This window comes from Cynocephalus volans, chromosome 12, assembly GCF_027409185.1.
Source record: "Cynocephalus volans isolate mCynVol1 chromosome 12, mCynVol1.pri, whole genome shotgun sequence".
NCBI classification, from domain to species: Eukaryota; Metazoa; Chordata; class Mammalia; order Dermoptera; family Cynocephalidae; genus Cynocephalus; species Cynocephalus volans.
The window spans coordinates 16,431-42,683 of NC_084471.1; the positions used below are offsets into that span (position 1 = coordinate 16,431).

Below are 26,253 nucleotides of genomic sequence, written 5' to 3' on the forward strand. Positions count from 1 at the left end.
GAAGAGAGGTGAGCATACCTCCGGCCCCAACCAGCCCAGTTTAAAGGATACTCAGACATGGCGGGGGTTCTGTTGAGTAGTTCGGTTTATTATCACACAAGCATTTGCTTTTAAAGGCAAATGTGGAGGGGAGGTTTTTTTACATAATCCTATCAGCTTAAAGGTCAAGGGCATGCATCCTGTCTCAATGCCTAGCTGTTGCAATCACGCAGTGTTCACGAGTGTGGAAGCGCGTATTTGGCCAATAAGGGCTAAGGCAAGGTTCCCGCAGACACCCCCACCCTACTTCCTCCTGGCGCCGTCTTAGGCTGCCACATTAATACGCCCTTGTGGGCCCATAATGGCACCACTTGTAATGTCACTTAAGGTGGCATTAGTTTTTAAGGCCCGACATCTCCCCCTTTTTGTTTTAATAAGGCAGCTGGAGGTGGCTAACCTTCCCAGCCTTGCCTCCATTCCCTCTGGTGGCTGTGCCTGTCTTAGGTTTTTTCCCTCTGGAAATCTTACCCGTCATTGACTATCCAGCCAAGTGGGGGCGGGGCGGAGCCTTAGAGATTGGTGTTGATTTTTTGAAGGGCCATATTGACCCAAGGGCTGTCAGGGTTTTCATTGTGGGCCACCTCCTCTACCACCAGGGTGAGCATTACGATAAGTGCTGTTGCACCTTATAGGGGACACAACCTGGCGAATGGTGTAAGGCCCCAAGATGATTAAGACAAGGAAAATGGCTACAGGGCCCGAGAGGGAGGACAGCAGGGTGGTGAGCCACGGGGAACTTGAAAGCCAGCCTTGGAACCAATTACTATTGGTTTCTCGCTCTACAGCAAGGAGGATTATGTGCTGCCCACAAAGAAAAGTGCTGCTTCTATGCCGACCACTCTGGAGTGGTCAAAGATTCCCTAGCTAAGCTTAGAGAAGGGCTAGAAAACTGCAAAAAAAAAGAACGAGAAGCCAATAGTAACACTGTGTGGTTGCAATAGCTAGGCATTGAGACAGGTGCATGCCCTTGACCTTTAAACTGATAGGATTATGTAAAAAACCTCCCTTCCCCATTTGCCTTTAAAAGCAAGTGCTTGTGATAATAAACGGAACTGCTCGACAGAACCCCCACCGTGTCTGAGTGTCCTTTAAACCGGGCTGGTTCGGGCCGGCGGCTGTGCTCACCTCTCTTCACGGCTCTCTTCCCCTGTCTCCTTCCAAAGGGGACCAGAGGGAAAGAGGAATCCGGGGCCATTCGCTTGCCCACCAAAAGGAACGCTGCTAGGGCTGTTCAGGTCGGGCAGCGGTGGACCCAACGCAGACTTGAGTGTAAAAGGTGACAATACAGGTTTCTCTTCTGTGTGAATATTCTCATATTCAAGAACTGGTAACTTCTCTCAGAAAGATCATAAAGTCAGTCAGCACAATGGGCCATTTGTGTCATAACACAAAGAGATCACACATGAAATGTCAAGCAATAGGAAGCATTTCTTACACAAAGTATGAACACAGGATTTGGGGATAGAGATGGAAAGGACTATCATTTCCTCAATTCAGTCTGTCTTAAATTAGGGTGAATTTCTCCCACCTATGGCCCCTGATTCTATCCTAGTTGTCGTCCTAGGAGTCATCTGACCTTCAGTCCCAGATAATGAGAAATCAGGGACAACTGCATATTTTTTTTATTGCCTGGTCTGGAAGTAATGTTTATCACCTGTCTCCATACTCCCCTGAACAAAGCTAAATTACATGGTTCCACACAATAATTAAATGCTGAGATTGCAGGCATGTGTACAAGAGGAAAAAGGTGTTTTTAGAAAATACATACCCAGTCTGATCCATGCAGAATTTCCCCCATGTAAATTATTTCATGCCTGCTGCAGTGAGTTCTTTTTACTTATTTTTTCTTTCTTTCTTTTTTCCCCGTGGCTGACCAGTAAAGGGACCCATGGTGTTATCAGCACCATGCTCTAACCAACAATACAGTAACTGTAGCCAGTCCTGTAACTGCTGAAAAAATGATGTTTTCAGAATTATTGACCCCCTTTCTATATCTGATGGTTACACATCTGCTGATTCAACCACATATAAAAATGAAAAGAAAAAAAACTACAATTAAAAACAACACAGCATAACAACTATTTACAAGGAATTCTTCTGTATTCAGTAATACATTCTACTCAAGATGCAAAGGACATGGGAAAAAGTTCTTAGGTGATATTGAAACAGTATACCATTTATAGAAGGGGTGTCATCATTTGCAAGTGCCTTCATCAACAGACTCCTGGAACTACCCTCCAATACCAAGGGACAGTTGTGCATTTATAGGGCTTCTTTTTGGTGTGAATTCTCTGATGAAACATGATGTGATTTATGGCAAAACCTTCTCCCAGTCATTACATTAACTGGGATTTTTCCACGTGTGCATTTGTTCATGTCTATTGTCGTGGGTTCCAGTAAACTGTCTTCCCACATTCCTTACATTCACATGGTTTCCCACCTATGTGAATTCTCTGATGGCTGCTGAGGTGTGACTTTTGGTTAATAGCTTTTCCACATTCTTTGAATTTGTATGGTTTCTCACCTGTGTGAATTCCCTCCTGCTTCCTGATGTCTGACACGTAGGTAAAAGCTCTTCCAGTCTTTACATTCATATGGTTTCTCAACTGTGTGAATTCTCTCATGCTGCCTGATGTCTGACTTGTGGGCAAAAGGTTTCCCATAGTCTTTACATTCATACGGTTTCTCACATGTATGAATTACCTAATGCCTGCTGAGGCCTGTCTTCTGGCTTAAAGGTTTTCATATTCTTTGCATTCATATGGATTCTCAGCTGTGTGAGTTCTCTGATAAATGCTGAGGTTTGACTTTTGGCTTAAAGATTTTCCACATTCTCTACATTCATATGGTCTCTCACCTGTGTGAATTCTCTCATGATTCCTGATGCCTGCATTGTGGGTAAAAGCTTTCCCGCAGTCTATACATTCATATGGTTTCTCACCTGTGTGACTTCTTTGCTGAATGGTGAGGCTTGACTTTTGGTTAAGTTTTTTCACATTCCTTAAATTCACATGGTTTCTCACCTGTGTGAATTCTCTGGTGACTGTGGCAGTGTGACTTTAGGGGAAGGTTTTACAACATTACTGTAAAATGTTTTTCTTTTTATATATTCTTTACATGGTTTCTCATTTGTGTGAACTCTCTGATATACAGTAAGAGGTGACTCATGTTAGAAAAATTTTGTACATTCATTACATCCATCTGGTATTTCACTTGTGTGAATTTTCTGATGCCTAATGAGGTGTGACTTCTGGTTAAAAGCGTTCCCACATTCTTTGCATTCATATGGTTTCTCACCTGTGTGTATTCTCTGATGAACACTGAGGCATGACTTTTGGATAAAAGTTTTTCCACATTCTCTACATTCATATGGTTTCTCACCTGTGTGAATTCTCTGATGAAGGCTGAAGGATAACTTGTGGGTAAAAGCTTTTCCACAGTCTTTACATTCATATGGTTTCTCACCTGTGTGAATTCTCTCATGCTGCCTGATGTCTGACTTATAGGCAAAAGGTTTCCCACAGTCTTTACATTCATATGGTTTCTCACCCGTGTGAGTTCTCTGATGAATGCTCAAGTATGACTTCATGCTAAAAGCCTTTCCACATTCTTCACATTCATACGGTTTCTCACCTGTGTGAATTCTCTCATGCTTCATGATGCTTGACTTGTGGCTAAAAGCTTTTCCACATTCTTTGCACTCGTATGGTTTCTCACCTGTGTGAGTTCTCTGATGAGTGCTGAAGCTTGCTTTTAGGCTAAAAGACTTTCCACATTCTCTACATTCATATGGTTTCTCACCTGTGTGGTTTCTCTGATGATTGCTGAGGCTTGATTTTCGGCTAAAAGCTCTTCCACATTCTCGACATTCATATGGTTTCTCACCTGTGTGAATTCTCTCATGCTTCCTGATGCTTGACTTGTGGCTAAAAGCTTTACCACAGTCTTTACATTCATATGGTTTCTCACCTGTGTGAGTTCTCTGATGAACACTTAAGGAAAACTTTCGGCTAAAAGCTTTTCCACATTCTCTGCATTCATGTGGTTTCTCACCTGTGTGAGTTGTGGGATGAATGCTGAGGCTTGACTGTTCATTAAAAGTTTTTCCACATTCCTTACATTCACATGGTTTCTCACCGGTATGAATTCTCTGATGACTGCTGCAGCGTGACTTCTGGAGAAAGGTTTTACCACATTTATTACTATAAAATGTTTTTTTATATTCTTTACATGGTTTCTCACTTGTGTGAACTCTCTGATATACAGGGAGGGCTGACACATGGTAGAAAAATTTTGTACATTCTCGACATTCATATGGTTTCTCACCTGGGTGAATTCTCTCAGGATGGCTGAGGAGTAAATGCTCACAGAAGCTTTTTCCACAGTTAATACTTCCATAGTACAGTTCTCCTGTGTGAGTTCCCTGATGCATTGTAAGGTCTGACTTCTGACAAAAATTTTTCTCCTGTTCATTACAACCATAAAGATTCTCCTGTATAGGTGTTCCCTGATGAGAGGTAAGGGACAATTTCTTAAAAAAAGATTCCTCACATTCAGTATATTTATAGTGTTTCTCTCCTGTGTGCATAATCTGATGTTTAGTCAGTTCAGACTTTTCACAGAACATTTTCCCACATATACCACATTGAAGGGTTTTCCTTTCTACCTGATTTACTTCTTGGACAATGACAGCTGACTCACCTTTCCCATATTCATTATACTTATAGGTGGTCTCATCCACATGAATATTTTTATGTGTAATTATTGGCTCTGTCTTCGAGGATTTCCCTTTTCCACTGTATTCTAAAATCAGCTTCCCAGTTTGAATATTGGGATGCTGACTAAGATACTCATGATGTCTGGGCAATTTTCCAGTTATATGATCATCATTAGATTTCTTTCCAGCAGGCATCTCATCAGCCTCACTAGGAAGAAGTGTATTCTGACATATGTAAAACTCATTTCCCTTTCCTGAATACTTTCCATTATGTATAATCTGATTTAAAACATGATATGAATTCATATGAAATGATTTTCCTAACACAACTTTCACCTCAGCTGATGTGTTGCTGTTGGTGATTACAATTTGCTGCAAGCATCTATCATGACTTTCTTGGTTCCTCTCCATGAGGTCATCATCTATCTGGACATCTGAAATGAGGAAAAAAAAAAAAATTAATGAGCCACACAGAAACACATCTCATTGACCGCTCAAGTAAAGGTACAAAAGTGCCTTCCAATCCTAGTAACAAAAGATTTTATTAAAAAATCAATAATGGATGTTGGTTTCATGAGTTTATGGAATTTTTTCTTACTGACAATGTAATATTGTAGTATTTTCTAATGTTATGTCATGGTTTCCTTTCCTTCTTTGCTCATTTTTAAATTTTAATTTGGGTAAACATTTAAGAATTTTTATTTTCTGCCTACATGTAGTTTTCAACTAAGCACCTTTCATTTCTTTACACCATTTTCTCTGCATCATTTTTACAACAAAGGGTGTCTGCTGCTGCTATTTTCTCATTATTTCACAATGAAGATGGCTAGATTTTCCATCATCAGCCACTTTCGGGTATGGAAGTGAGCCAATTTTTTATCACATGTGCAGGAACATGGCTGAGGATAAGGATTTTGTGTTTATGTTTATATGCTTTACACTTCTTCCTTAGAAAATGGCTATAGGAATGTGGAAGTTTTTCGAAGAATAAAATATCCTTTTCTCCACCCTACATAAAGATAGCTTCCTCCAAGTTTTTCATTTAACCTGATTTCCTCTGCTTCTCATAAACCATTAGAATAAAGGAAACATCACTTCTCCACCCTAAACACCCACTTCTGTTATAAAATATTTGGTTCTGTATCCAAGGCTGTTCCCACCATCTTTGAAATAGGTTCTTCTGACTCCTTCTCAAATCAACTTGTATTATATTCCCAATTTCTGGTACATGGACCACCACTTGATAATTTATTTCTTATGAAATCTTTTGTGTAGTGAAGTTTTGGTGGTCTTCTATTCTCATACAATGAATCTCCAGCACATTTCTCATTTTGGTTTTTTTCTGAATGATTTCCACAAAGAAAACAGAAAACTACTAACTATGAACCCCACTCCCAATCAACAATCTTATCCCCTCAACATGGAACCCTTACTTCACATGGTCTTGGCACCCAGAATCTTCTCGTTTTCCTTCCAAGTCAAGAACCACCCCTTTTGTTCTCCCGTGCAGGGTTCTCCTCAACTTCATGATTTTTGATGTGGTGGTACAAGGCTCACTGCTGTACCTCTTTTCCTATTAGTGAATAGCTATGTGATATCCTGCACTACTTTGGGACTCTGTGAAGAGTCCCCACCAGAACACAGGCCCTCACCAGATGCAACCCCTTGACCTTGGAATGCTGAGCCTCCAGAACAGACTTGTAAGAAAAAGATTTTTTTCTTTATAAATTACCCAGTTGCAGGTATTCTGTTAGAAACAACAGAAAACAAACAGATACAGTATGAAAAAAATGTACATGAGAGTTGAAGGACAAGTACAACTGAAAATGTTAATAAAGCAAAATAGGAGATACAAATGTCAAAGAAGAGAAATTTAGGAATTAGATTTGGGGTACATACAAAACAGATTCAGCCAAATAAAATATTGGGATGTACATGGGACAACCCACCTCGGAGATTACGTAATACGGGACTGCAGTTGAGCCATCCTCAAGTCTGGGACTTGGGGGAAAGATTGCTAGAAACAGCTGAACACTACCAACATCTAATGGGCTTTACTTTTTTTGGTTTCTGCACTGTATGTGCTGACAAATCTTGCGGGATCTGGTTTGGGCATTCTTCTATTGTCCATGGCTCTGCTCCTTCTAACTTGACAATCACCTCAGCTTTGTTAATGCAGTATTCTGTTAATGGGAAGTAAAGTAGGACTTTGTAAAAGTGCTAAGTCTGATCCTTGGAAGAATCGCAAGAGCTCAGCTTCAGACATTGTGCAATAAAGAGGCCAATTTGAACCTCATGAGAGAGAGCGCACTTTTACAATAAATGTAATCTCACCAAAATAGCATAAAACCCTATAAATGGTTCCTATATTTATAAATAAATAAGAAACTGTTTCTCCTGAAAGTTATTGGAGAGTTTTACTCACTCAGTGACACCAGGTTGCTATAAGTCTCCAGCATCACATCCCTGTACAAAGCTCTCTGAGCATCATTCAGGTCCTGCCACTCCTCCCAGGTGAAGTCCACAGCCACATCCTCAAATGATACCAAGTCCTGGAATGACACATTGTTCTCCACTCAAGTCAACATTTCTGGGTCACAAAACAGAAATCTGGGAGTTCACACCTCTGTGTGTACATGTGTTGTATGTGTCTTATATAAGATGCCACTTTGTTGTACTCCACAGAATGGGAAGAAGAAAAACCAAAGGACAAATATCTTGGTACTGTAATAAGTTATCAATTAATAAAAATAATAAAACAAAACTTAGTTTATACCTTAAGAAATATCCTTCTTGCTAGTGATAAAAGTGTGAATGAAATTTTGCTCTTCCAAGGAGAGTATAAACAGGCATGAAGACATAAGTATAAATACATACCTGAAATACTGAGATAGATGAACAAATTTAAACACAAGTTCAATATAGACTGGCATAAGAAAAAAACAGAAAACAGTTTTATTTTGTACTCAGTTTGCACTTCACTAAAATGCCAAAGATGTTAAACTCTTCCATGTGAACTGCATGGTCTCATGAATACTAGGCAACAGCAAAAGTACAGTCAAAAGAACACAAAGAACACACCCCACATTAATGGAACTACACACAGCACCATGTCTGAGTGAATGATCTTGGGCAGCATAAGGGAAAAGCAATATTAAAGCAACTGATTATAGAAGGATTCTGCACTTAAGTATGAGACCTAATTCAAACAGTAAAACATTTAATGTAGTTATCATTTTTTAACTACTTATGAATTAAAAGTACATTAAAAAGGCATTCCAAAATTTCCTTCCTATCTGCCAAAGGATTGCTTGTGTCCACACCAGGTTGTACACTGCAACTTTCTAAACCACAGGGTGCAAATAATGTTGTCCTGTAAGTACATAACTTTACGTGCGTTTTAATAGTCATTCACTGCAAGGAGAATGGAAAAGGCTTTCAGGGAGAGTCAGAGGGAAAAGGAAAACAGGGTGACAGAATACCAACTACATTACAAAATAGAGAACAACATAGAGAAATAAGCACACAGAAGAGAGACTTAACACTATAAAAAAGAAACAGGGAATGAAAAAGCAGAAAAAGAACATGGTAGTAATTTGCTGTGCAGAAATTAAAAAGAAGAGTTTTACTCTCAGGCTATCTACCTAAGCACAGCTAGTTAGGTCCTGGAACTACAAAGCAAAGTTTGAAAAATGGGAGAAAAATATAAAGAGCAAAAGTGAAACAGACTTGAACACATAATACTTGAAATATCTGTGGAAATGTCCAAGTGGCAATTGGATGTACAATTCCAGCATTTAAGAGAGAAAGTTAAGCTGACAACAGAGATTTGAAAAGTATCAAAATTTCCATGTTATATGAAGACATCTGAATGAATGAACCTGAGGTTGAAAGTAAAAAAACAAGTACAGAATCTGCAGAAACACTTTATCTTTAAACACATGATAGAGGGGAAGAAAAAGTGGCACTACATCATAATACAGGAGTTAGTTCTCCCAGAGGACATTTCTTAATGTGTATATGCCTTACAATAGATCATCAAACTACGTCACACCAAACCTAATAGAAGTTCAAGGAGAAATAGAAAAACCCACCATCAAAACTGGAGATTTCAACACCCTCTATCAAAAATGAACCAATTCAGCAGACAGAAAACCATAAAAGACACAGTTAAACTCAATAACATGATCTGGATATAATGGATATCTGTACAAAGTACTTCTTCCAACAACAACTGAACAGACATTCTTCTCAAACTCACATAAAAAAAAATCACTAAGAAGACCATATTCAGATTCACATAACACACTTTAGGAAAATTAAAATAATAGAAATCATACAATATGTGCTCTCAGACCACAAAAGAATTAAACTAGAAATTGGTAACAGAGCAATGACTACAAGATCCCCAAATAGAGTGGGATTAAACAACACACTCTAATATATCGGCTAAAAAAAGAAAATGAAAAACCAAGAAAATTAAAAATATTTTTAATAAATGAAAGTGAAAATGGGGCTGACCAGTTATCTCACTTGGTTAGAGAACAGCCTTGTAATGCCAAAGTCAAGGATTTCGATTCCCATACTGGACAGCCACTGGAAGAAAAAAAAAGAGAAAATGACACCAAACTTTGTAGGATACAGAAGTAAAAGTGTTCTCACAAATTTTTATGACACTGAATGTGTACGTTAAAAAAAAATCTAAAATCAATAATCTATGTTTCCACCTTTGGAAACAAGGGGGAAAAAGAGCTAATTACACTGAAAGGAAGCAGAAGAAAATACATAAAAACTAGAACAGAAATAAAATTGAAAATGAAAATCTGGAGAAAAAATAAACCTCTGAAAAGCTGATTCATTAAAAAGAACAATAAAATTGATAAGCTTATAGCGAGGCTAACTAAAAAGATCATGAGCACAAGACAGAAATTACTAATATGAGAAATGAATGACAGGACATCACTACAGATGCTGTGGACATCAAACAAATAATAAATACTGTGAACAACTCCGCACACATTCCACATCCTACATGAAACAGACCAATTCCTTAAAGGACAGTTTACCAAAACTCACACACACAAAAGTACACAATGTAAAGAGGCCTGTATCTTTTATGAAAATTGAGAAAATAATAATGTTCAAAACAGAAAGCACCTGGCCCAGACGTGTACACAGCAGAACTGAAGCCAACATTTAAGGAAGAAAATATACCTCCTTCCTACAATCTATTGCAGAGAATAGAAGAAGTATTTCCCAACTCATTTATGAGAAAAGCATTACCTCAGTACTAAAACCAGACAAAGATATAATGAGAACAGAAAACTACAAACTGTTACCTCTCATGAACATACATGCAAATAAGCTCAATAAAATATTAGCAAACATAATCAAATAGTGTCTAAAGAGAATTATGCACCATGACCAAGTGGTATTTATCCTAGGTAGGCAAGGGTGGTTCAACATATGAACATCAATTAATGTAATTGATAACATGAAAATACTAACAAGAAAAAACAAAAAAATCACATGATCACATCAATAGATGCAGAAAAAAGCATTTGAAAAAATACAGCATCAATTTATATTAAAAGTTCTCAGTAAACTAGGAATAGAGGGGAACATCACAACTTGATAAAGATTATCTACAGGAAACTGCACCTAACATCATCCTTAATGGTGAGAAACTTAAAGCTTTCCCAGATAATCAGGAACAAAGCAAGAATGCATCCTCTCATCACTCCTTCAACATCACACTAAAAGCACTGGGTGATGCAATAACACAAGGAAATAAAATAAAAGATTTACAGATTGGGAAATAAAATTGTCATTAGTTGCAGATGATATAGTTATCTGTATAAAATATCCTAGCAAGTAAACAGAAAAACCTTCTGGAATTAATAACTGATTACAGCAAGGTTGGATGATACAACATTAATATACAAAAGTCAATCACTTTTCTATACCCCAACAATGACCAAGTAAAATGTAAAACAAAAAACACAATACTATTTACATTAGCAACTCAAAAAAGAGAAAAGAAAGTTGAAAATTATCTACCTCATAAGAAATTTACATCAACAATACATTTTAAAAACACCTACAACTAAACAAAACAAATAATCTGATTAAAAAATAAGGAAAGGGCTTCAACAGACATTTCTACAAAGAAGATATACCAATGTCTAACAAGCTCATGGAAAGACGCTTAACATCGTTAATCACTAGAGAAGTGCAAAACCACAATGAAGAATCATTTCACACTTAATACAAAATAAGTATTGGCAAAATTGGAAACTTTGTACACTTTATGGGAGTATATAACGTGATGCAGCCCTTATTTAAAAAAAAATAGTACACTGACTTCTCAAAAAATTAAAAATAGAATTACCATAGGATTCATAAATCCAAGTTTTGTGTATATATCCAAAATAATTAACAGCAGAATCTCAAAAAGATATTTCCACACCTGTGTACACAGCAGCACTACTCAGAGTTAGAGGTGAAAGCAACTCAAATGTTCAGCCATGAATGAATGGATAAATAAAATGTGGTATATACATACAAAGAAATAATATCTAATCTTAAGAAGAAAGGAAATCTTGACATATGCTATAAGAGGACATTATGCAAACTGAAATAAGGTACTCACAAAATGACAAGTATTGTATGATCCCACTGATAAGAGTCGAAGTGTTAGAAACACAAAGTAGAATGGTGGTTGCCAGAGGCTGGGAAAAGGGGGAAATTGGGAGTTGCCATTTAATGGATATAGAGTTTCAATTTTCCAAGATAAAAAACTTGTGGGTATCTCCTGCACAACAGTATCAATATACTTAAAAGTATGTGAAGGTTAAGAAATGATTCAAACGGTAAATTTTATGCTATACGCTTTTTACCAAAATTAAAAATAAACTATTTTAAAAGCCAATAGCTGAACCAAAATAAAATATTTTTTAAGAATTGATAAAAAGTTAGAAAATGAAAAGCAGATGATTAAAAGACAGAGGAGGCAAATACAAATACAAAATAGCAAAACAGCACACTTAAATTAAACCTTAACAATAATTAGTTTAAATGGAATTGCATTAAATATTCTATTTAAGGCAAAGACTGTCAGATTTGATAGGAAAGTAAAACCCAACAATATGTTGTCCAGAGAACTACATATGAAATACAAACAGACTAAAAGTAAAATAATGAAAGCATATCTAACATAGCAACACAAATTATGAAAAGCTTAAGTGGAAATATTGATACCAACAAAAGAATCTTCAAGACAAATTATATTACTTGAAATAAATGGAACACTGAAAGATGTGGGCCACACTACCACTTCCTATAATATGGAAAATGGAAAGGGTATCTCACTGTCTCAGGGTCTGCCAAAGGAGACTTTTGGGCACAAAGGAAAAGTGCTACCTGGCCCCCTCTCTCTGTCAGTGAGAAAATAAAAGAAAGATGTTCAATATTCAAACAGAATTTAGAGAAAATATGAAGGAGCCAGGACTTGCTGAATTTGAAATAAAACTATTTCTCCATCCATTTCTCCCAGAAAAATATTTTCAAACTGTTTTTGTGGCAAGGATGAAATCCACTGTTTTCCAAAAAAGATAAAAGACCAAAAATATTCCTCGCTTTCTAAGTACCTTAGGATCTGACACATAGATAGTGCCTAGTAAACAATAAAACTTCAAAGGAAATAGCCACCTTGGAGAGAAGGTGTTTTAGTCCATTTGTGTTGCTATAACAGAAATACCTGAGACTGGGTAATTTATAAGGAAAACAGTTTACGATTCTGGGACAGCCACATCTGGCATGGGCCTCAGGCTGCTTCTACTCATGGTGGAAAGGGGCAGGTGGCCGGCGGGTACAAGCAGATCACATGGTGAGAGGAAGCAAGCGAGCGAGCGAGAGAGACAGAGAGAGAGAGAGAGAGAGAGAGGAGGTGCCAGGGTCTTTTTAAGCAACGAGCTCTCACAGGAACTAATAAACCAAGAACTCACTCATTAATCCCTCCTCCCCCAGGGAGAGCATTAAACCACTCATGAGGGATCTGCCCCCATGACTCAATCAGTTTCCAACACTGCCACACTGGGATCAAATTTCCACATGAGTTTTGGAGAGGTCAACACATCCAAACTCCATCAGAAGGGGAGGTCAGAGAACAAAGGGCCTGATTCAGAATGTGTCGGGGTAGCATCGGTCTAATGGATTTTAGCACAATGGAAACCCATGTTTTTATGGCAGTGAATACACCAGATAATTTCCTATATCAAAATGCCAGAGTCAGAAAAAAGTAAAAAAAGGACATTGGATCCAACATATATTAACCAAAAATAGGTAAAGAAAGTCAGTCAACTGCAAACCCAGCTATTCAAGGAAAAGAGGTTGACAGAGTGGGGAGAGCCCAGAGGACACAGTGAAAAGGCACAAAGCATCCTTTCCAGGGACAGGACTGGGCCCTGAGGAAATACTAAAGCAGGCGCCTGATGGGAACATGTAACTACTCAGACCACTGCCCTCACGGTGCTGCCCCTTCTCACCAACCCTGTCTGAAGAAAAGTGCACACGTGGTCATGCCTGACTGTTCACTGTAAGCTGGATGTGTGTTAAAAAGATGACAGGACACTGGAGCTTATTTAGTTTGGCTTTTTGTCAACTGCACAGTGGCAAAATATTTCTAGGGCTCTTGAGAGGGGCAAAGTACATTCTGCATGCAGTAGAAATTTATGGTCAAAGAGCAGACTGTGGTCTATTAAACAGTGCTGCAAAGTCTTGCTATTCTTCTTATTGACAGGTAGAATCTAATTGCCTTCTACTTGAATCAAGGCTGGTCTTAGTGATGTGCCTGACTACAAGAATACATTGGAAGAGATGCTTTGGTATCTGAGTGGAGATAACAGGAATCCTTGCAGCTTCTGCCTGGGCCTCTTGGACACTTGTTCTGGCAGAAGCCAGATAAACCTGACTACCCTGAGAATGCCACTTTGTGAGGAAGTCCAACATGGCCACAAAGAGAGGGCTGGGTGTCTGCTCAGTGTTCCCAGCCATTAGAGTTCTTCCAGCTCAGAGAAGAGACATTGTGTAGCAGCGAACCCACACCACCCTGTCCAGTTTACTGACTCAAAACACTGTGACATGTAATAAGATGTTCTTATTTTAAGCCATGAAGCTTTGTGACACTTTCCTGCACAGCAGATCACTGGAACGCCAAAAAACTTATTACAGACCTTAGGTAGTACTTTGATTTGAAACATGAAGAGTGTAGGTTCACACTGAATGTTAGATTCAAAACAAAGAATGAAAGCATTTCACATCTTATGTTAGGTCTCAAACTATGATTGTGAATGTAAATGTTCAGTTAACTGGTTTGTCAGTTTTTGTTCTTAACTAGCTGTTAGCTACAGTTCTACTTTAAAAACATACTGATGACTAATGCACACATCCACTTTTCTCATTCATTTTTAAGTAATTACCTGAAATAGGAGAAGAATAAAACACAATCTGTAAGAAAGTTTAAAAACATGATGGGTCATACTGAACTGCAAACAGACAACTGTACATTAATAAAAACTGCAAATAGAATCACTGATGTAAATTTATAGAAGCAAAAGGTAAACATTAAGAAAATTTATACTTTCTGTTTTTATTATTCCATGTCTTTTTACTGACCGTTGTTCAAACATGTCCCAGTCACTCCTGAAGGCTTTCTCTCCATGGACTCCTAAGGATGTCACCACAGGTGCTGGCTAGAAGCATAGGCCACCAGGGATTGAACCTCACAGCCCAGCAAACATTTCCTTCAGGTTTTTACAAGAATGATATTTCTAGTGGAACAAAGTTACTGTCTTTATGTGTACAAACATCTCCCCCTATACTGGCAGTGTATATAGAAATCAGAATAAAATGAAAAGACCAAACAAACAAAAGTAGCAGGAAGTAACACAAGATAAAATTAGACCTGAGAAACAGGGAGGAGTCCAGGAAAAATTTCATTTTGGTGGCTTGTGTCAGTGGTTCTGTGTTAGTGAAAACACATATAACAGAAGAAGGGGAAGTAGTTTTAATTTTAGATTTGTTGACCTTGCGGTGATATTTTGGGTTTTTTTCCTGGCAGCTGGCTGGTTCAGAGATCAGAACCCTTGACCTTGGTATTAAAACACCATGATTTAAACATCTGAGCTAACAAGCCAGTCCCTTGAGGTGCATTTTGAATAGCTACAAACAGAGTTCAACCCATGATCAAAAGACTAGGGAAGAAGTACAACCTGGAGACAAAGAAGAGTGCAAACGACAGAGGACTGAATCAGTGAGAAAGAATTTCACATGAGAAGAACAGGGCCCAGGATGAAGCACTTTGATAAGCTATGTTATAAAGAAGAAAGTAGAAGAACTCAGGAGAAAAGAGCAAAAACCATCAGTGAAGTCATGAGAGAAACTAATAAACTAACACAGAGGAATTTCCAGGAGAATATCATGGACAGTAGCTCAAAATGTAGCAGAAGACTCAAGTTAGAAAAAGACTAGAGAATAGTCATTGGATTTGACTGTAATTTAGGTTATCATTCCAGGTTTTCCCTGTGAATCTCGTATAGCCTTCCTAAGGCACATGAAACTAGATTTATTCTAGAAACTTTATAAAAAGCTTACTAAGCAACTTGTGCCTTAGAACTAGGTAACAATTTCCACTGCAGAAAGTGAGAAATGTTTATTTCCAGGTAAACAGTGAAAAACTTTCTAACACTGATGGTGTTGCGGAATTTGGTGCCACCAAGTCTTCACATCTGAAGAGAATTTGGCAGATTCTCTTCTCAAGTTCCACTCCAATAATGTAACCAAGGTGTCTGCCTTTTTTCCATGACATCACAAAGACCAGAGAAAAATTTTTATTCAACTTGGATGACTCTGAGGTCTTGCAAACTGCTATATCTACATGCCAACTTTATCTTATGAATGCACATTTCTTTCAAGTTGAGTTTTACTCATCTATACTTTTCAAGTTTAATTTATGCATGCCATAAAGCTCACATAACACAATAAAAAAAACTGAGTAATAAATAACCAGAAAACTCACCAGAGATTTATTCATCTTTTGTTGCTCTTGTAAACCCATAGCACACTGTCGCAGCATAGTTGGGAGAAAAGATAATGGAGTGGACTAAGCAGAGAACTGTTGTGGCTTGGCTCTATAGATTCTCCTTCCCAAAACTCTCTAATTATAAGCTGAAAAAGAGAAACAAACAAAAAGCCTTCCTGTGAGACAACAGTCCTTAACGCCTCAATAAGGGGCAACAAGACCCCATTAGAGATGCACCTACAAGTACATTAATAGCTACACACTACATACAATTTATTTTTGGGTCAATGAAAACATACATAGCCTCCTGACTTAGCATGAATCAGTATTACCTAAACATATAACTTAATACCTTAAACCAAAGAAAAACACATTGTGACATCACTAGAATTAGTGTTGTAGAAATCATTTGGCTATATTAACTGTTACCCCATTGATAAGTTCACACATGACTCCAAAAAAGTGCTTCCATTACAACACATCTTCCTTTTATGCACGTAAATATCTGGATAGTGTGCATCTTGTAACCCAGCACACGATGCCCATGATTACATAGGTAAACAAAATACACATAATTTATATTTCTTCTGGTACACTGATCTCTCTGTACCCAAGACCTCATAAAGCATGCTCTGACAATAAACTAGTCTTTGTCGTGTGACCTGTCTTCGACACTGGCACGTTAGAAAATGTCATGCAAACATAGGTTTGAAAAGTACTGGCCATTGGTGCTTGTCTCTTAAACAGAGTCATACTGTGAAGAAGGCTGGGGAGACACAGGGCCCAGGCAAGGGTCAGCACAAACCACAGGACATGTGAGTGAAGCCATCTTTAACCAAACAGCCTCAGTCAAGGTACCAGGTGACTATATCCACACGTGTTCAAGGGAACACTAGAATGAGAACTGCCCAGCTTAATGCACCCCAAGATGTGGATCCATAGAACTTCAAAAAAAATAAGATGGCTGGGTTTTTTTAAGCCATTTAGGTTTGACTTCTTTCTTACATAGCAAATACTGAATGATACATCTAAGTCCCCAAAACTCAAAACATATTTAACAAAATTATACAGGGGAGAAAGTCTGAAATTACAAGTCAAATACGTTCAATATACCTTCACAATCACAGGTAGAAGTTTTAAAAGATCACAATGAATGTTAACCAAATGTATTTCAGTGAAATTTCTATCCCTAATAGAGGCTATGGGATTCATTAAAAAAAATTATTTGCACATCAGTAAACTAAGCTGTAAGTTTTGTTTTGTTTTTTACATCACATACAAGTTGTTTACTTTAAAAATATACAACATAAAAAGGGTGTTCTTTATAAGTGAGTAATGCACTGTACTAGGGTATTTTCAAAAGTTTGGGGGAAAATAGAATAAAAAGAGAATAGAAATCCTTCCAAGAACTTTTTGAAGCACACTAGCATTTTAATTATATTTAAGAAATTAGTTTTGAGTAGAAGGGAAGTGCAGTCTAATTTTTCCATTTTAAATAATGTAAAATTGCCTCGAATATATTCCTGCAAAAGTTGTGATTTTAAAGAACAGCTTACTCTGACATTAAGTGGGAAATATTTACATTATTTACCCCTTGAGGTGACATAATCCAAAGAAAGTACTGGAGTTAAAAAAGGATAGGGATGTTTAAGGCAATGTTTGCTCTAAGTACACTTCAGCATTACAAAAATAATCTGAAAAGTGAACAAACACTTGTTTTGACTTAAATGTGGCAAAATGGAAAATGCTAGCCAAAAAGTCAGGATGTGTAACATCAACAAATCATGTAACCCTGGGCAAGTCACATTTCCTCATATTCAATTATTTTCACTTTTCTTACAAGGTAGAAATATGAGAAAAACCATTCCTGAATGACCAGAAAAGAACAATGAAAATAGAGAACTATCAGCACATCTCTAGATGCCAAATTAGGCCATAGGCTGGATTTGAGAGAGCTCAGACACTGGGAACAATGAGGGAAGATTGAAGAAATGGGAGTGTGTTCAGAGAGCACTGCAGACAGATCCTCTCAGCTGGGACAGGTTATTCCTGCACCCCACAGAACACCTTCAAACCCTCTTCAATAAGTAACACCTCCTGGTCCTTGCCTCTCTTTCTCAGTCTAATTCACTTCTCCCTTCTGACAGTTGACCCAAACCTTCTGATACCATCCAGTCCCAGATACCCATTGAATGAGGCATTATCAGCCAACTCTGGTGCGCTCTAAGTACTAGACACAATCACTGTTTAGGGTGTGCAAAGCTGGGATCTTCACCTTTCTGGGACTCTCTTGCCTCTGTCCTGAAGCAGTACTGAGAGGGTTCTGGCCACAATGATGCTCCCTCAGGTGGGATTCCTATTCACAGGACACCGTCCTTCAAAGTTTGTCACACCTCCTTCATTCCAAAGAAAATGGGACCAACATCCAGTGCCCCAATCTCCTTCCTAGAAGTCACTGTCCTGGAAACAAGGTCGTGTATCAACTTCTGTAAACTCAAACCAGGAGCTCTAGGCAGGCCGCACAGGGCAGGAGGGACCAGAAACGTGACTTGCTGAAGAGACACCGAGACACCCACGACCACAGCAGCCACAGAGTGACAGTCCGCACACACCACACAGTCCCCAGATTCACCTCTGGGATCTGGGGCGTTACACTAATGTCCACACGCTCACGTTACAGATGGTGAAGTGAACGTCCCATAGGTCGGTACCAGGTTCCTGATGGCGGAGCTGGAACGTGACCTGTGACCTCCCCACACCTCCCAGGCTCGCTATCTTCAGACACCCCCACCCACGTTCCCGTCGCCACCTTGGACCTGAGGCTCCGTCCTGGGACATCTGGAACCGGCTTCTGCACACCCGGCAGCGCCCGCCCGCCTCCCGGCAGCGCCGTCCTCTGACGGAACCGTCTGGAAAGCGCACCCCGGGCGCCCCTTCCCCGGCCCGCCCGAGGCCCGCGGCGCTTCTGCCCGCCAAGTGCCGGGACACTTGTCCCGCTCACCAGAACCCCGAGGCCCACGGGGCTTCTGCCCCCGCAAGTGCCCGGACACCCGTCCCGCTCCCCAGGGCCCCCGAGGCCAGAAGGGCTCCTCTTTCACCCTGGCACCCACCTTCAAGGACATACAATCCAACCACATGATCTGAGCAGCAGCGTGGGGACGGCGGCAGCTTCCGGAATTTCCAGACAAAAGATGGCGGAGTGGGCGGAGCCGCACACGCGCAGAAGAAACCCGGAAAAGCCCTTCCCATAGTCCTGTGCTGCTGTGTCATTTCAGAGGGAAACTACATTTCCCAGATGGCCGAGCGCGTGGAAGCCCGCAAGTACAGAAGGAACTTGGAGCAGCTGTTTAGGCGCCCTGTGTTGGTGACGTCACTGGAGGGCGAGACTACATTTCCCACAAGCCTCTGCCATCATCCTAAGGAGAAAATTTTGTTTATTTTCTCAGCAGGGATTCTTCCTACTATGAGACCAGGACCTGATGGATCAAGACTGATCTCTTTCCACGTTATTACGAGGTAGAATTCTGATTCTTTACTAAATCCTGATTTCACAACCTGGGGCATTGTGAGAATAATGGGGAAATTCAAATGTGGGCCAATTACAGCATGTTATTAATAAGCAATTTTACTTTTTTTAGTTCTCATATAGGTATTGCTATTATAAAACCCATGTTTTTTTTTGCAGATGCATTTTAGAGGATGTAAAAAATCATGCATCTATTTTCCTTTAAATGGTTAAACAAATGAGAAATTAATATAGTAGGAGTGGGGAAAATAGGATAATTTAGTCAGGCTCCCTCAACGTTTCTTGTGAACAAGTTGTGTGTGTGTGTAGATTTAGTGCGCATGTGCACCCGTGTATCTTTCTAGTTATTGATTTTGTGTGTTCTGCAGTTTGTGAAGCAGGCTGGGGGCAGAGCTCAGTCTAACAATAGACCTGTTTACTCTGCTGGCAGCTGCTCAGTTTGTTTTTCTTTGGACTTTGCCAGTAGGGGTTGAGCTTCTGAGTTTCTCCTTTGTACTGCCTAGCTCATAGTGTAGTGTGTGCTGAATAAAGACTATTCCTTCTTCAACCAAGTCTCCAAAGATCATTTTGTCCAGTTACCTAGCTCATAGACCTCCGTGTGAAAGGTTTGTGAATGGGCTTGAGGAGTCTGTGAGTTTCAGACCCTAGCCCTAGCTCTACAGTAGGTCTCTTCCAAGCCATTAGAAAATGGTTGTTCTCATCCAATAAACTAATTTGTCTGTCTTCTAGTGGATAGTACTACGCAGTTGGAAAAGGTTTGTCCCTCTCTCCCAAATAAAGAACTGGTTATTATTACAATCTATTGATACGACCCTATTATTCTAAGTTTTAATCCTACAGCCATTGTAGGGTAATGTGCCATTTATTTGCCACCTGAAACAGACTAATACTCACCAGACTCATAGTAACGCAGCTAACATGAGACTTTGGTTCCTGTCTCACGTTGTAAACACCCCCTTTTCTCCTGGGTCTCCCTATATTCTTACTAGATACCACTTCCTTTGCAGCAAGGGCACCTGATACAGTGTGTTTCAGATTAACACCTCATGCACTTTAGGATTCATGTTTTGAGTCTTCTCTGTACACACAAGTTTTAATTCTATAAATCAGCAAGGCTGGTAATTAAGATTCAGATGGGAGTTCCAAAAGGAGGTCACCTTGATCATTCTGACCCTAGAGAATCTGGTTCATGTCCTTCCTCCGGCTTCTGGCAGTGTACTGACAATCTTTGACATCCCTTGGCTTGTAGAATCATCACCCTATGTTTGTCTTCATCTTCCCATAATGTTCTCCCTGTGTGGTCTGTGCCCAAATTCCCGCTATTTATAAGGACACCAGTCATACTGGATTAACTAGTTACAACTGCAATGGCAGTATTACAAAATAACATCACATTCTGTGGTTGTGTGGCTTAGGACTTTAACATATAAATTTGGGGGAAGGGCAAACACAATTTAACTCGTAATGGAAACTTATCACTAACTTCGGCAGAAGCTGTGAATGATAGCACCTCCTCACTGAATGGAGTATAACAAGTCTCCTGTTGGTATGAATAGAGACAACCGATCACATTACTCTAGATTTCATGTTGGCTACTTGTACGGGTTTGCTTGGGCTGCCATACAAAACACCACAGACTGGGCAGATTAAACAACAGACATGTATTTTCTCACAGTTTTGGAGGCTGGATGTTGAAGATCAAGGTGCTGGCAGGATTGGTTTTCTCTAAGGCTCTCTCCTTGGCTGGCAGATGTTTGCCTTCTCTCTTCCTCTTCACATGGTCATCCTCTGTGGACAGTCACCCCTGGTGTGTCTATGTATGTCCTAATCCCCTCTTGTTGTAAGGACAACAGTTAGATTGTTTTAGGGCCCAGACTCATTTTAACCTAACCGCCTCTTTAAAGACCCTATCTCCAAATGCAGTCACCTTTTGAAGTTTGTCGGTTTTAGATTGCAAAATAATTTTTTGGGTGGGGGAGGAGAGGACAGAAATTAGCCCATACAGTAGTCAGGCTGTTGTCTGTGTCATTACTAATATTTAGACGCATTATAACTATGCACATCCACTCAGATATCTGCCAGGCACCTGAGGCCGGGAAGGTCATATCCTGGACTCTGACACACTCTTTTCATGTGACCCCTCTCCTGGAGGTGGCACTACTCTCTCAAGCAGAAGTCTTGTAAACCCAGATCGCCACACTTCCCTACCTCCCACCTAGTGTTTGCTGCTCAGTTTCTCACTAGACAAATGTCTCCTCTTTTTTTTTTTTTTTTAAGAACTGTCTGTGTTCTGAGAAGTTCATGATATCCTGGTCTAACAAGATCTTGGATGGGAGTGGAGGGTTCCACTGGGCAGAACTGCCTCCTGGGAGGATTGGTGGCCCTGCCCTTCAGAACATACTCTCTATGGCTTCCCTGCAACCAAGTGCCCTTGACTCAGGGTCATACCCTGTGTCCTGAAAAGGACCATCTTGGTTTACATAAATAGGGTCTTCCCCCTAAGCATCTCTCCTCACCTACTTATGCCACTCCTCACTGGTCACTTCAACCTCCAGCCCTTCTACACTTGGAAGGTTCTGGTGGCCCAGAAGGCTTGGGTCCTGGACATGCAGGACAATGGTGGTCAGTTGGGCAGTGGAGTTTCCACCTACAGTGTGGATGTGCTCAGGCTGGACTTCACTGGACAGTGATTACATCGGGCATGCTGGGGTGCAGAAGTCCTGAGTGCCTCTCACCATGAATTAAACATGCCCTTGGGTCCAAGAACAGAGCCTGTCTAATTGGCTCTTTCTAGAATGGGAATCTGTGCTCTGAGTACACCTGGAGCTCAGTGTGACTAAACTGGCCCTCAAGCTCTTTACCTCAATCTGACCTTGTCAGTATCCCCTTCTTCAGTCAGCAGGACCAGCATCTAACCACTCAGTGGAGACAGATGTCCAGATTTTATCTCCAACACCTCCTTTATCCTCACTGCCCACACCTGTATAAGTCAACCAATTCTGCCCTAAAGGGCTTTCTTTCCATCCATAAATTTCTCATTTTGGCTACTCTCTTTTGTGATTGGGATGATACCAACTTCCAATTGGCCTTGCATCTAATTCTCTCTTTTTTTTTTTCTTGGCAGCTGGCCAGTACAAGGATCAAACCCTGTATGTTGATGTTATCAGCAAAATGCTGTAACCAAACAAGCTAACTAGCCAGCCCCTTCTATTAATTCTTAACCCTAACCTCTAATACCTAATATTTAACCCCTAACCCTTTCCCTAACACACCATTATCCTCAACTCTATCCAATGAGCCTAAGCCATAAACCATAAACAAAACCTATTACTATAATCCTTAACTCCTAAAATGTTATACATATTACCTCTCCCTGAACCCTACCACTTAACTCCAATCCCCTCTAACCCCTAAACCCAATTCTTTCCCCTAAACTGAAACCTAAACCTAACCTTACCCTAACCCTAAATCTAAATCTTGAACTCTAATAATCTTTAACCCTAACCTCTAAATCTAACCCCAACAGCAAGCCTATCATTAACCACTAACATTAACCCTAGCACTTAACCCTACCCCAATTGTAACATTAATCTCTAACCCCAAACTACCTAACCCCTAACCACTAATCCTAACCCTACTCCCTAAAACCAACCATAACTTCTAATCCAAACCCCACCCCCAATCCTACCTCCAACCCCTCTCCCTAACTCAACTCGAACCTCAACATCAACACCAACCCTGACCCTCACTCTACCTGGGTGGTGTTGTGCTCTGGGAGTGGCATTGGTTTCCTCTTTTCCCAAGGCTCACCCTAAGTTTTCCACACATGAGTCTCCTGTTGGCCCCGCCCTCCTGCATTCTTTCCCACTGACCTTTTGTCTTTCACTTTCACAGAACCCGTTCACGCTGCATTCTTTCTGCTCTGGCCCCAGAGCACCCCTGGTCCTGACATGAGCACATGCTCGTTCACTAGGGGAGGTCTGTACTCCTCTACCACCTCCTTGGGTTTACATTTATTCCTGTTATTATCACCAACATGGTCATTGCCACTGTTAAAATCATCACCGTTGTAATTATTACCATTTTCATTTTTGTCATCGTTGAATAATTATTGAACACAGCCTTGTGGTCAAGTTATCCTGGGTTCTATAACTGAGTGGACACTCCATTTGGGTGAATCCCTCCCAAAAGTTTAGTTAAAGTGAACTGGGGCCTTGGTCCCTCAAGCTGATGTGACTTAAGATCTGGAAACAGACTCTCTAATTAAGAAGTTAGGGTTTACAACTAGCTAATGAGTAAGGAGGTAGAAAGAAGACAGCTGGGCAGGACAGGATGTAACCTAAGTGTTGAGGAGGAGTCACATAAAACAGAGTCGCTAAGCTCCAGGGACAGGAGACATTATCTTGACACATATCCTCAAGATGTCTTTATAGGACAAAAATCCAGAACATTCCCAGCCCTCGGAATTTGCTGAGGAGGTGAACCGTCAAGAATCCAGACTGATTGGACCCTGGTAAGTGATAAAGGAAACTAAAAGTTGTGTCTTTGTTCATGGAGATCCCGTTTCTTTGTGTTCAGAGATGCAGCCACTCAGAACAGTCAACTGGTGACTCACGCAGCCCCTTCCCCATCCCCAACACTTTCTTTAAAACTCCCTGCCTGTAACGTTCTCAGAGATCAGGATGTTTCTGAGCTTTAGCCACCTGGACTCCATTACTTGGTCTTGTAATTAAAGCTTAATTTCCCTCACTGCAACTCGTGCCAGTGTTCTAGCTTTAGCTGTACATCACATGAAGTAAAAAAAAGTGTGGCTCTATTACTCTTGCAGCTCACAGCTGGCCACATCTTAGCCCTGTGGCAAATCAGCTCACATCAAGACCTCTTGGAGCCTCAGTGCCCTCTATGACATGGGGTCAGTGACTCTGTTCCCATGGAGGAGGTTGGGCATCCAAGCTGCCCTGACCATGTGACCCCACCTTGTCCCACCCCAGAGAGGGGAGGCCTGCTGTGTGGGGATGGTCCAGGCAGACATGCTGGAGAAGATGCTGGAACACCAATTGCGGCCTCCTGAGCAGGGACCCCTCCCCTACCCCACCTTCCTGTGCTCCTGCTGAGCCCTCACCACCACCCACTAGGTGCTGGGCTTGCTGCTGGGAGGGTGAGCACTGCTCTTCTGTGGCACAGAGGTGACCCGGCTCCAACTAGCTGGAGCTTAAGAATGTCACTGTACCTGACCTCTTTGCACCTCTGAAAAGTGGGTGCCAAAAGGACCAGGCCAAGAGGGTCATTGTAGGGACCAGATGGAGTGAGCCATGGAAAGTGTCTACCTGGTGTCTGCTCCTGCAGAAAGGACTGGAAGTTTGCTCATGTTAACTATTTCCCTCTCTCCCATGAAGCAGCCCCTGCCCCCATTCTCACTGGCCCCTGGGTTTGGTTAGCATGGGTTTTTCATTTGTAAGAGGTTTAGGATTCCATCTAGAGGCCCCTGGGAGGCAGGCAGAGTGGCCCAGGTCCACTCAGGTATCTGGGGAGGTGCTGGTTGGGGTTTATTCATTCAACAAGCATATATGAAGTGCCTGCCATGTACAGTCACTTTTTTAGGCACTTAGCATAATCCCTCAAACAGAACAGGCCAAATTCCTGTCATCTTGGGCTTCCCCTGTAGTTGGGAGTCAGCCAATCCCAGTAAGGGTCATAGCAGGTCTTGTCCAGACCACAGATGTGCCACCCTTCTGTAGATTTGGATGCAGCCTGCCCTGTTGTGATGGGTATGGCAGACCTCAGTGTTACCAAACTCAGTTAAACCTGCCCACCCCCTTGATGAGAAAAAAACCCTCAGAAGTCAAATGGTTGGCACTAGAAAAGCTGATGTATTCAGCTGAAGAAGATGGTAGGCTCTCCCATCTGAAAGATTTAGATTTACTGAGGGGTTCCTAAATGATGGCTTGAGGGAATGGAACATGGGAGGTGAAAAGCAGGAGAAGTTTCCTGAGCTACGAGGGGTCCAAGTCTATGAGTCAGGAGGTCTCACCAAGGCTTCTTCTGGTTTCTGTTCTCACCTTCACTGTTATCTCGCGACCCTGCAGGATTTTGATTTGCTCCAGTGTAGAATCGTCTTTCCCGCAGTCTTTTGCACAGTTTCACTTCACAGAGCTCTGGCTGACTTGGCTGGTGCCCAAGGTCAGCTTCCAGCTGTTTGGCCTTGATCATTTCTCAAAACTCTACAAGGGTCAAAGAAAGAACAGTTAGCTTTGCAAAGTACTGATTAGCTTCACAGCCCTGTTCTCCTCTTTAACAAGCAAGATAAGAAAGTCAGGGGATGGGAAGAAAGAGTGGAGAGAGAAAGGAAAAAAACTGTCCTTTTAAAAATCCCCTGCCCCATGCAGCCCAGGGGGCTTTAGTTCCCAACATGGCTTCAGTCCTGCTCACTCGAACACCAGGACCAGCTGGAAATGTGAGTGGACTCTGGGTCATGATTGAGGGTCCTGACAGTACCCTGGCCCCACACACCTTGTCATTCCCACTGGAGGGCCAAGGTCTGGGGTTCCCTGTAGGTGGGAAGGAGTCATAGAGCTAAGGATGGGGTCACAGGTGCCCTGGGGAGGAGAGCTGGGCCCTGCCAGTATCAGTCCCCACCCATGACTTGATGTGGGGCCCAGGACAGGGACATGGTGAGCCTCCTCCTCTCACATCAGCCATGCACCTCAGTCCTTTGTGCCCAGCTGCATATGGGGCTGGGGTGGCTACAGCCACCAGTCCTGAGAATCTCCTCAGTGGGAAGATGAGAATCGACATAATAGGGAGCACTTTGGTGCATCAACTGCCTGTTGAGATGCCTCTGGGTCCCTGTGAAGGGTGGACAGGGATGGACTCTGCTTGTTTTCTTTCTCA

The 26,253-nt window shown here is 41.0% G+C and overlaps 1 protein-coding gene across 5 annotated transcripts; it reads right to left on the reverse strand.

Annotated features, from left to right (window-relative positions):
• Positions 1-2,165: 2,165 nt before the first annotated feature.
• LOC134360766 (zinc finger protein OZF-like) lies at positions 2,166-19,020 on the reverse strand. Of its 5 annotated transcripts, XM_063075537.1 has the most exons (5): positions 18,112-18,306; positions 15,834-15,982; positions 7,182-7,308; positions 5,093-5,190; positions 2,166-4,546 (listed from the first exon to the last, which is right to left on the reverse strand). In XM_063075537.1, exons 2-5 carry the CDS (start codon positions 15,888-15,890, stop codon positions 3,209-3,211), a joined length of 1,620 nt encoding a protein of 539 aa, XP_062931607.1. In that variant the 5' UTR covers positions 15,891-15,982; positions 18,112-18,306; the 3' UTR covers positions 2,166-3,208. The 5 variants fall into 5 exon arrangements, with proteins under 5 accessions (XP_062931607.1, XP_062931603.1, XP_062931604.1 ...); XM_063075533.1 differs by lacking the exon at positions 18,112-18,306 and adding an exon at positions 18,947-19,020 and having other exon boundaries at positions 2,166-5,190; XM_063075534.1 differs by lacking the exon at positions 18,112-18,306 and adding an exon at positions 18,646-18,884 and having other exon boundaries at positions 2,166-5,190.
• Positions 19,021-26,253: the final 7,233 nt, after the last annotated feature.

Bases quoted from the DNA above. Each gene is read 5' to 3' on its own strand.
- LOC134360766 (XM_063075533.1), bottom strand. From the start codon at position 15,890: ATGCTGCGACAGTGTGCTATGGGTTTACAAGAGCAACAAAAGATGAAT. The intron at 7,309-15,833 runs GTGAGTTTTCTG...GTGTCATTCCAG, and splicing joins AAAAGATGAATAAATCTCTG to GACTTGGTATCATTTGAGGA. The intron at 5,191-7,181 runs GTGAGTAAAACT...TCCTCATTTCAG, and splicing joins TAGCAACCTGGTGTCACTGA to ATGTCCAGATAGATGATGAC.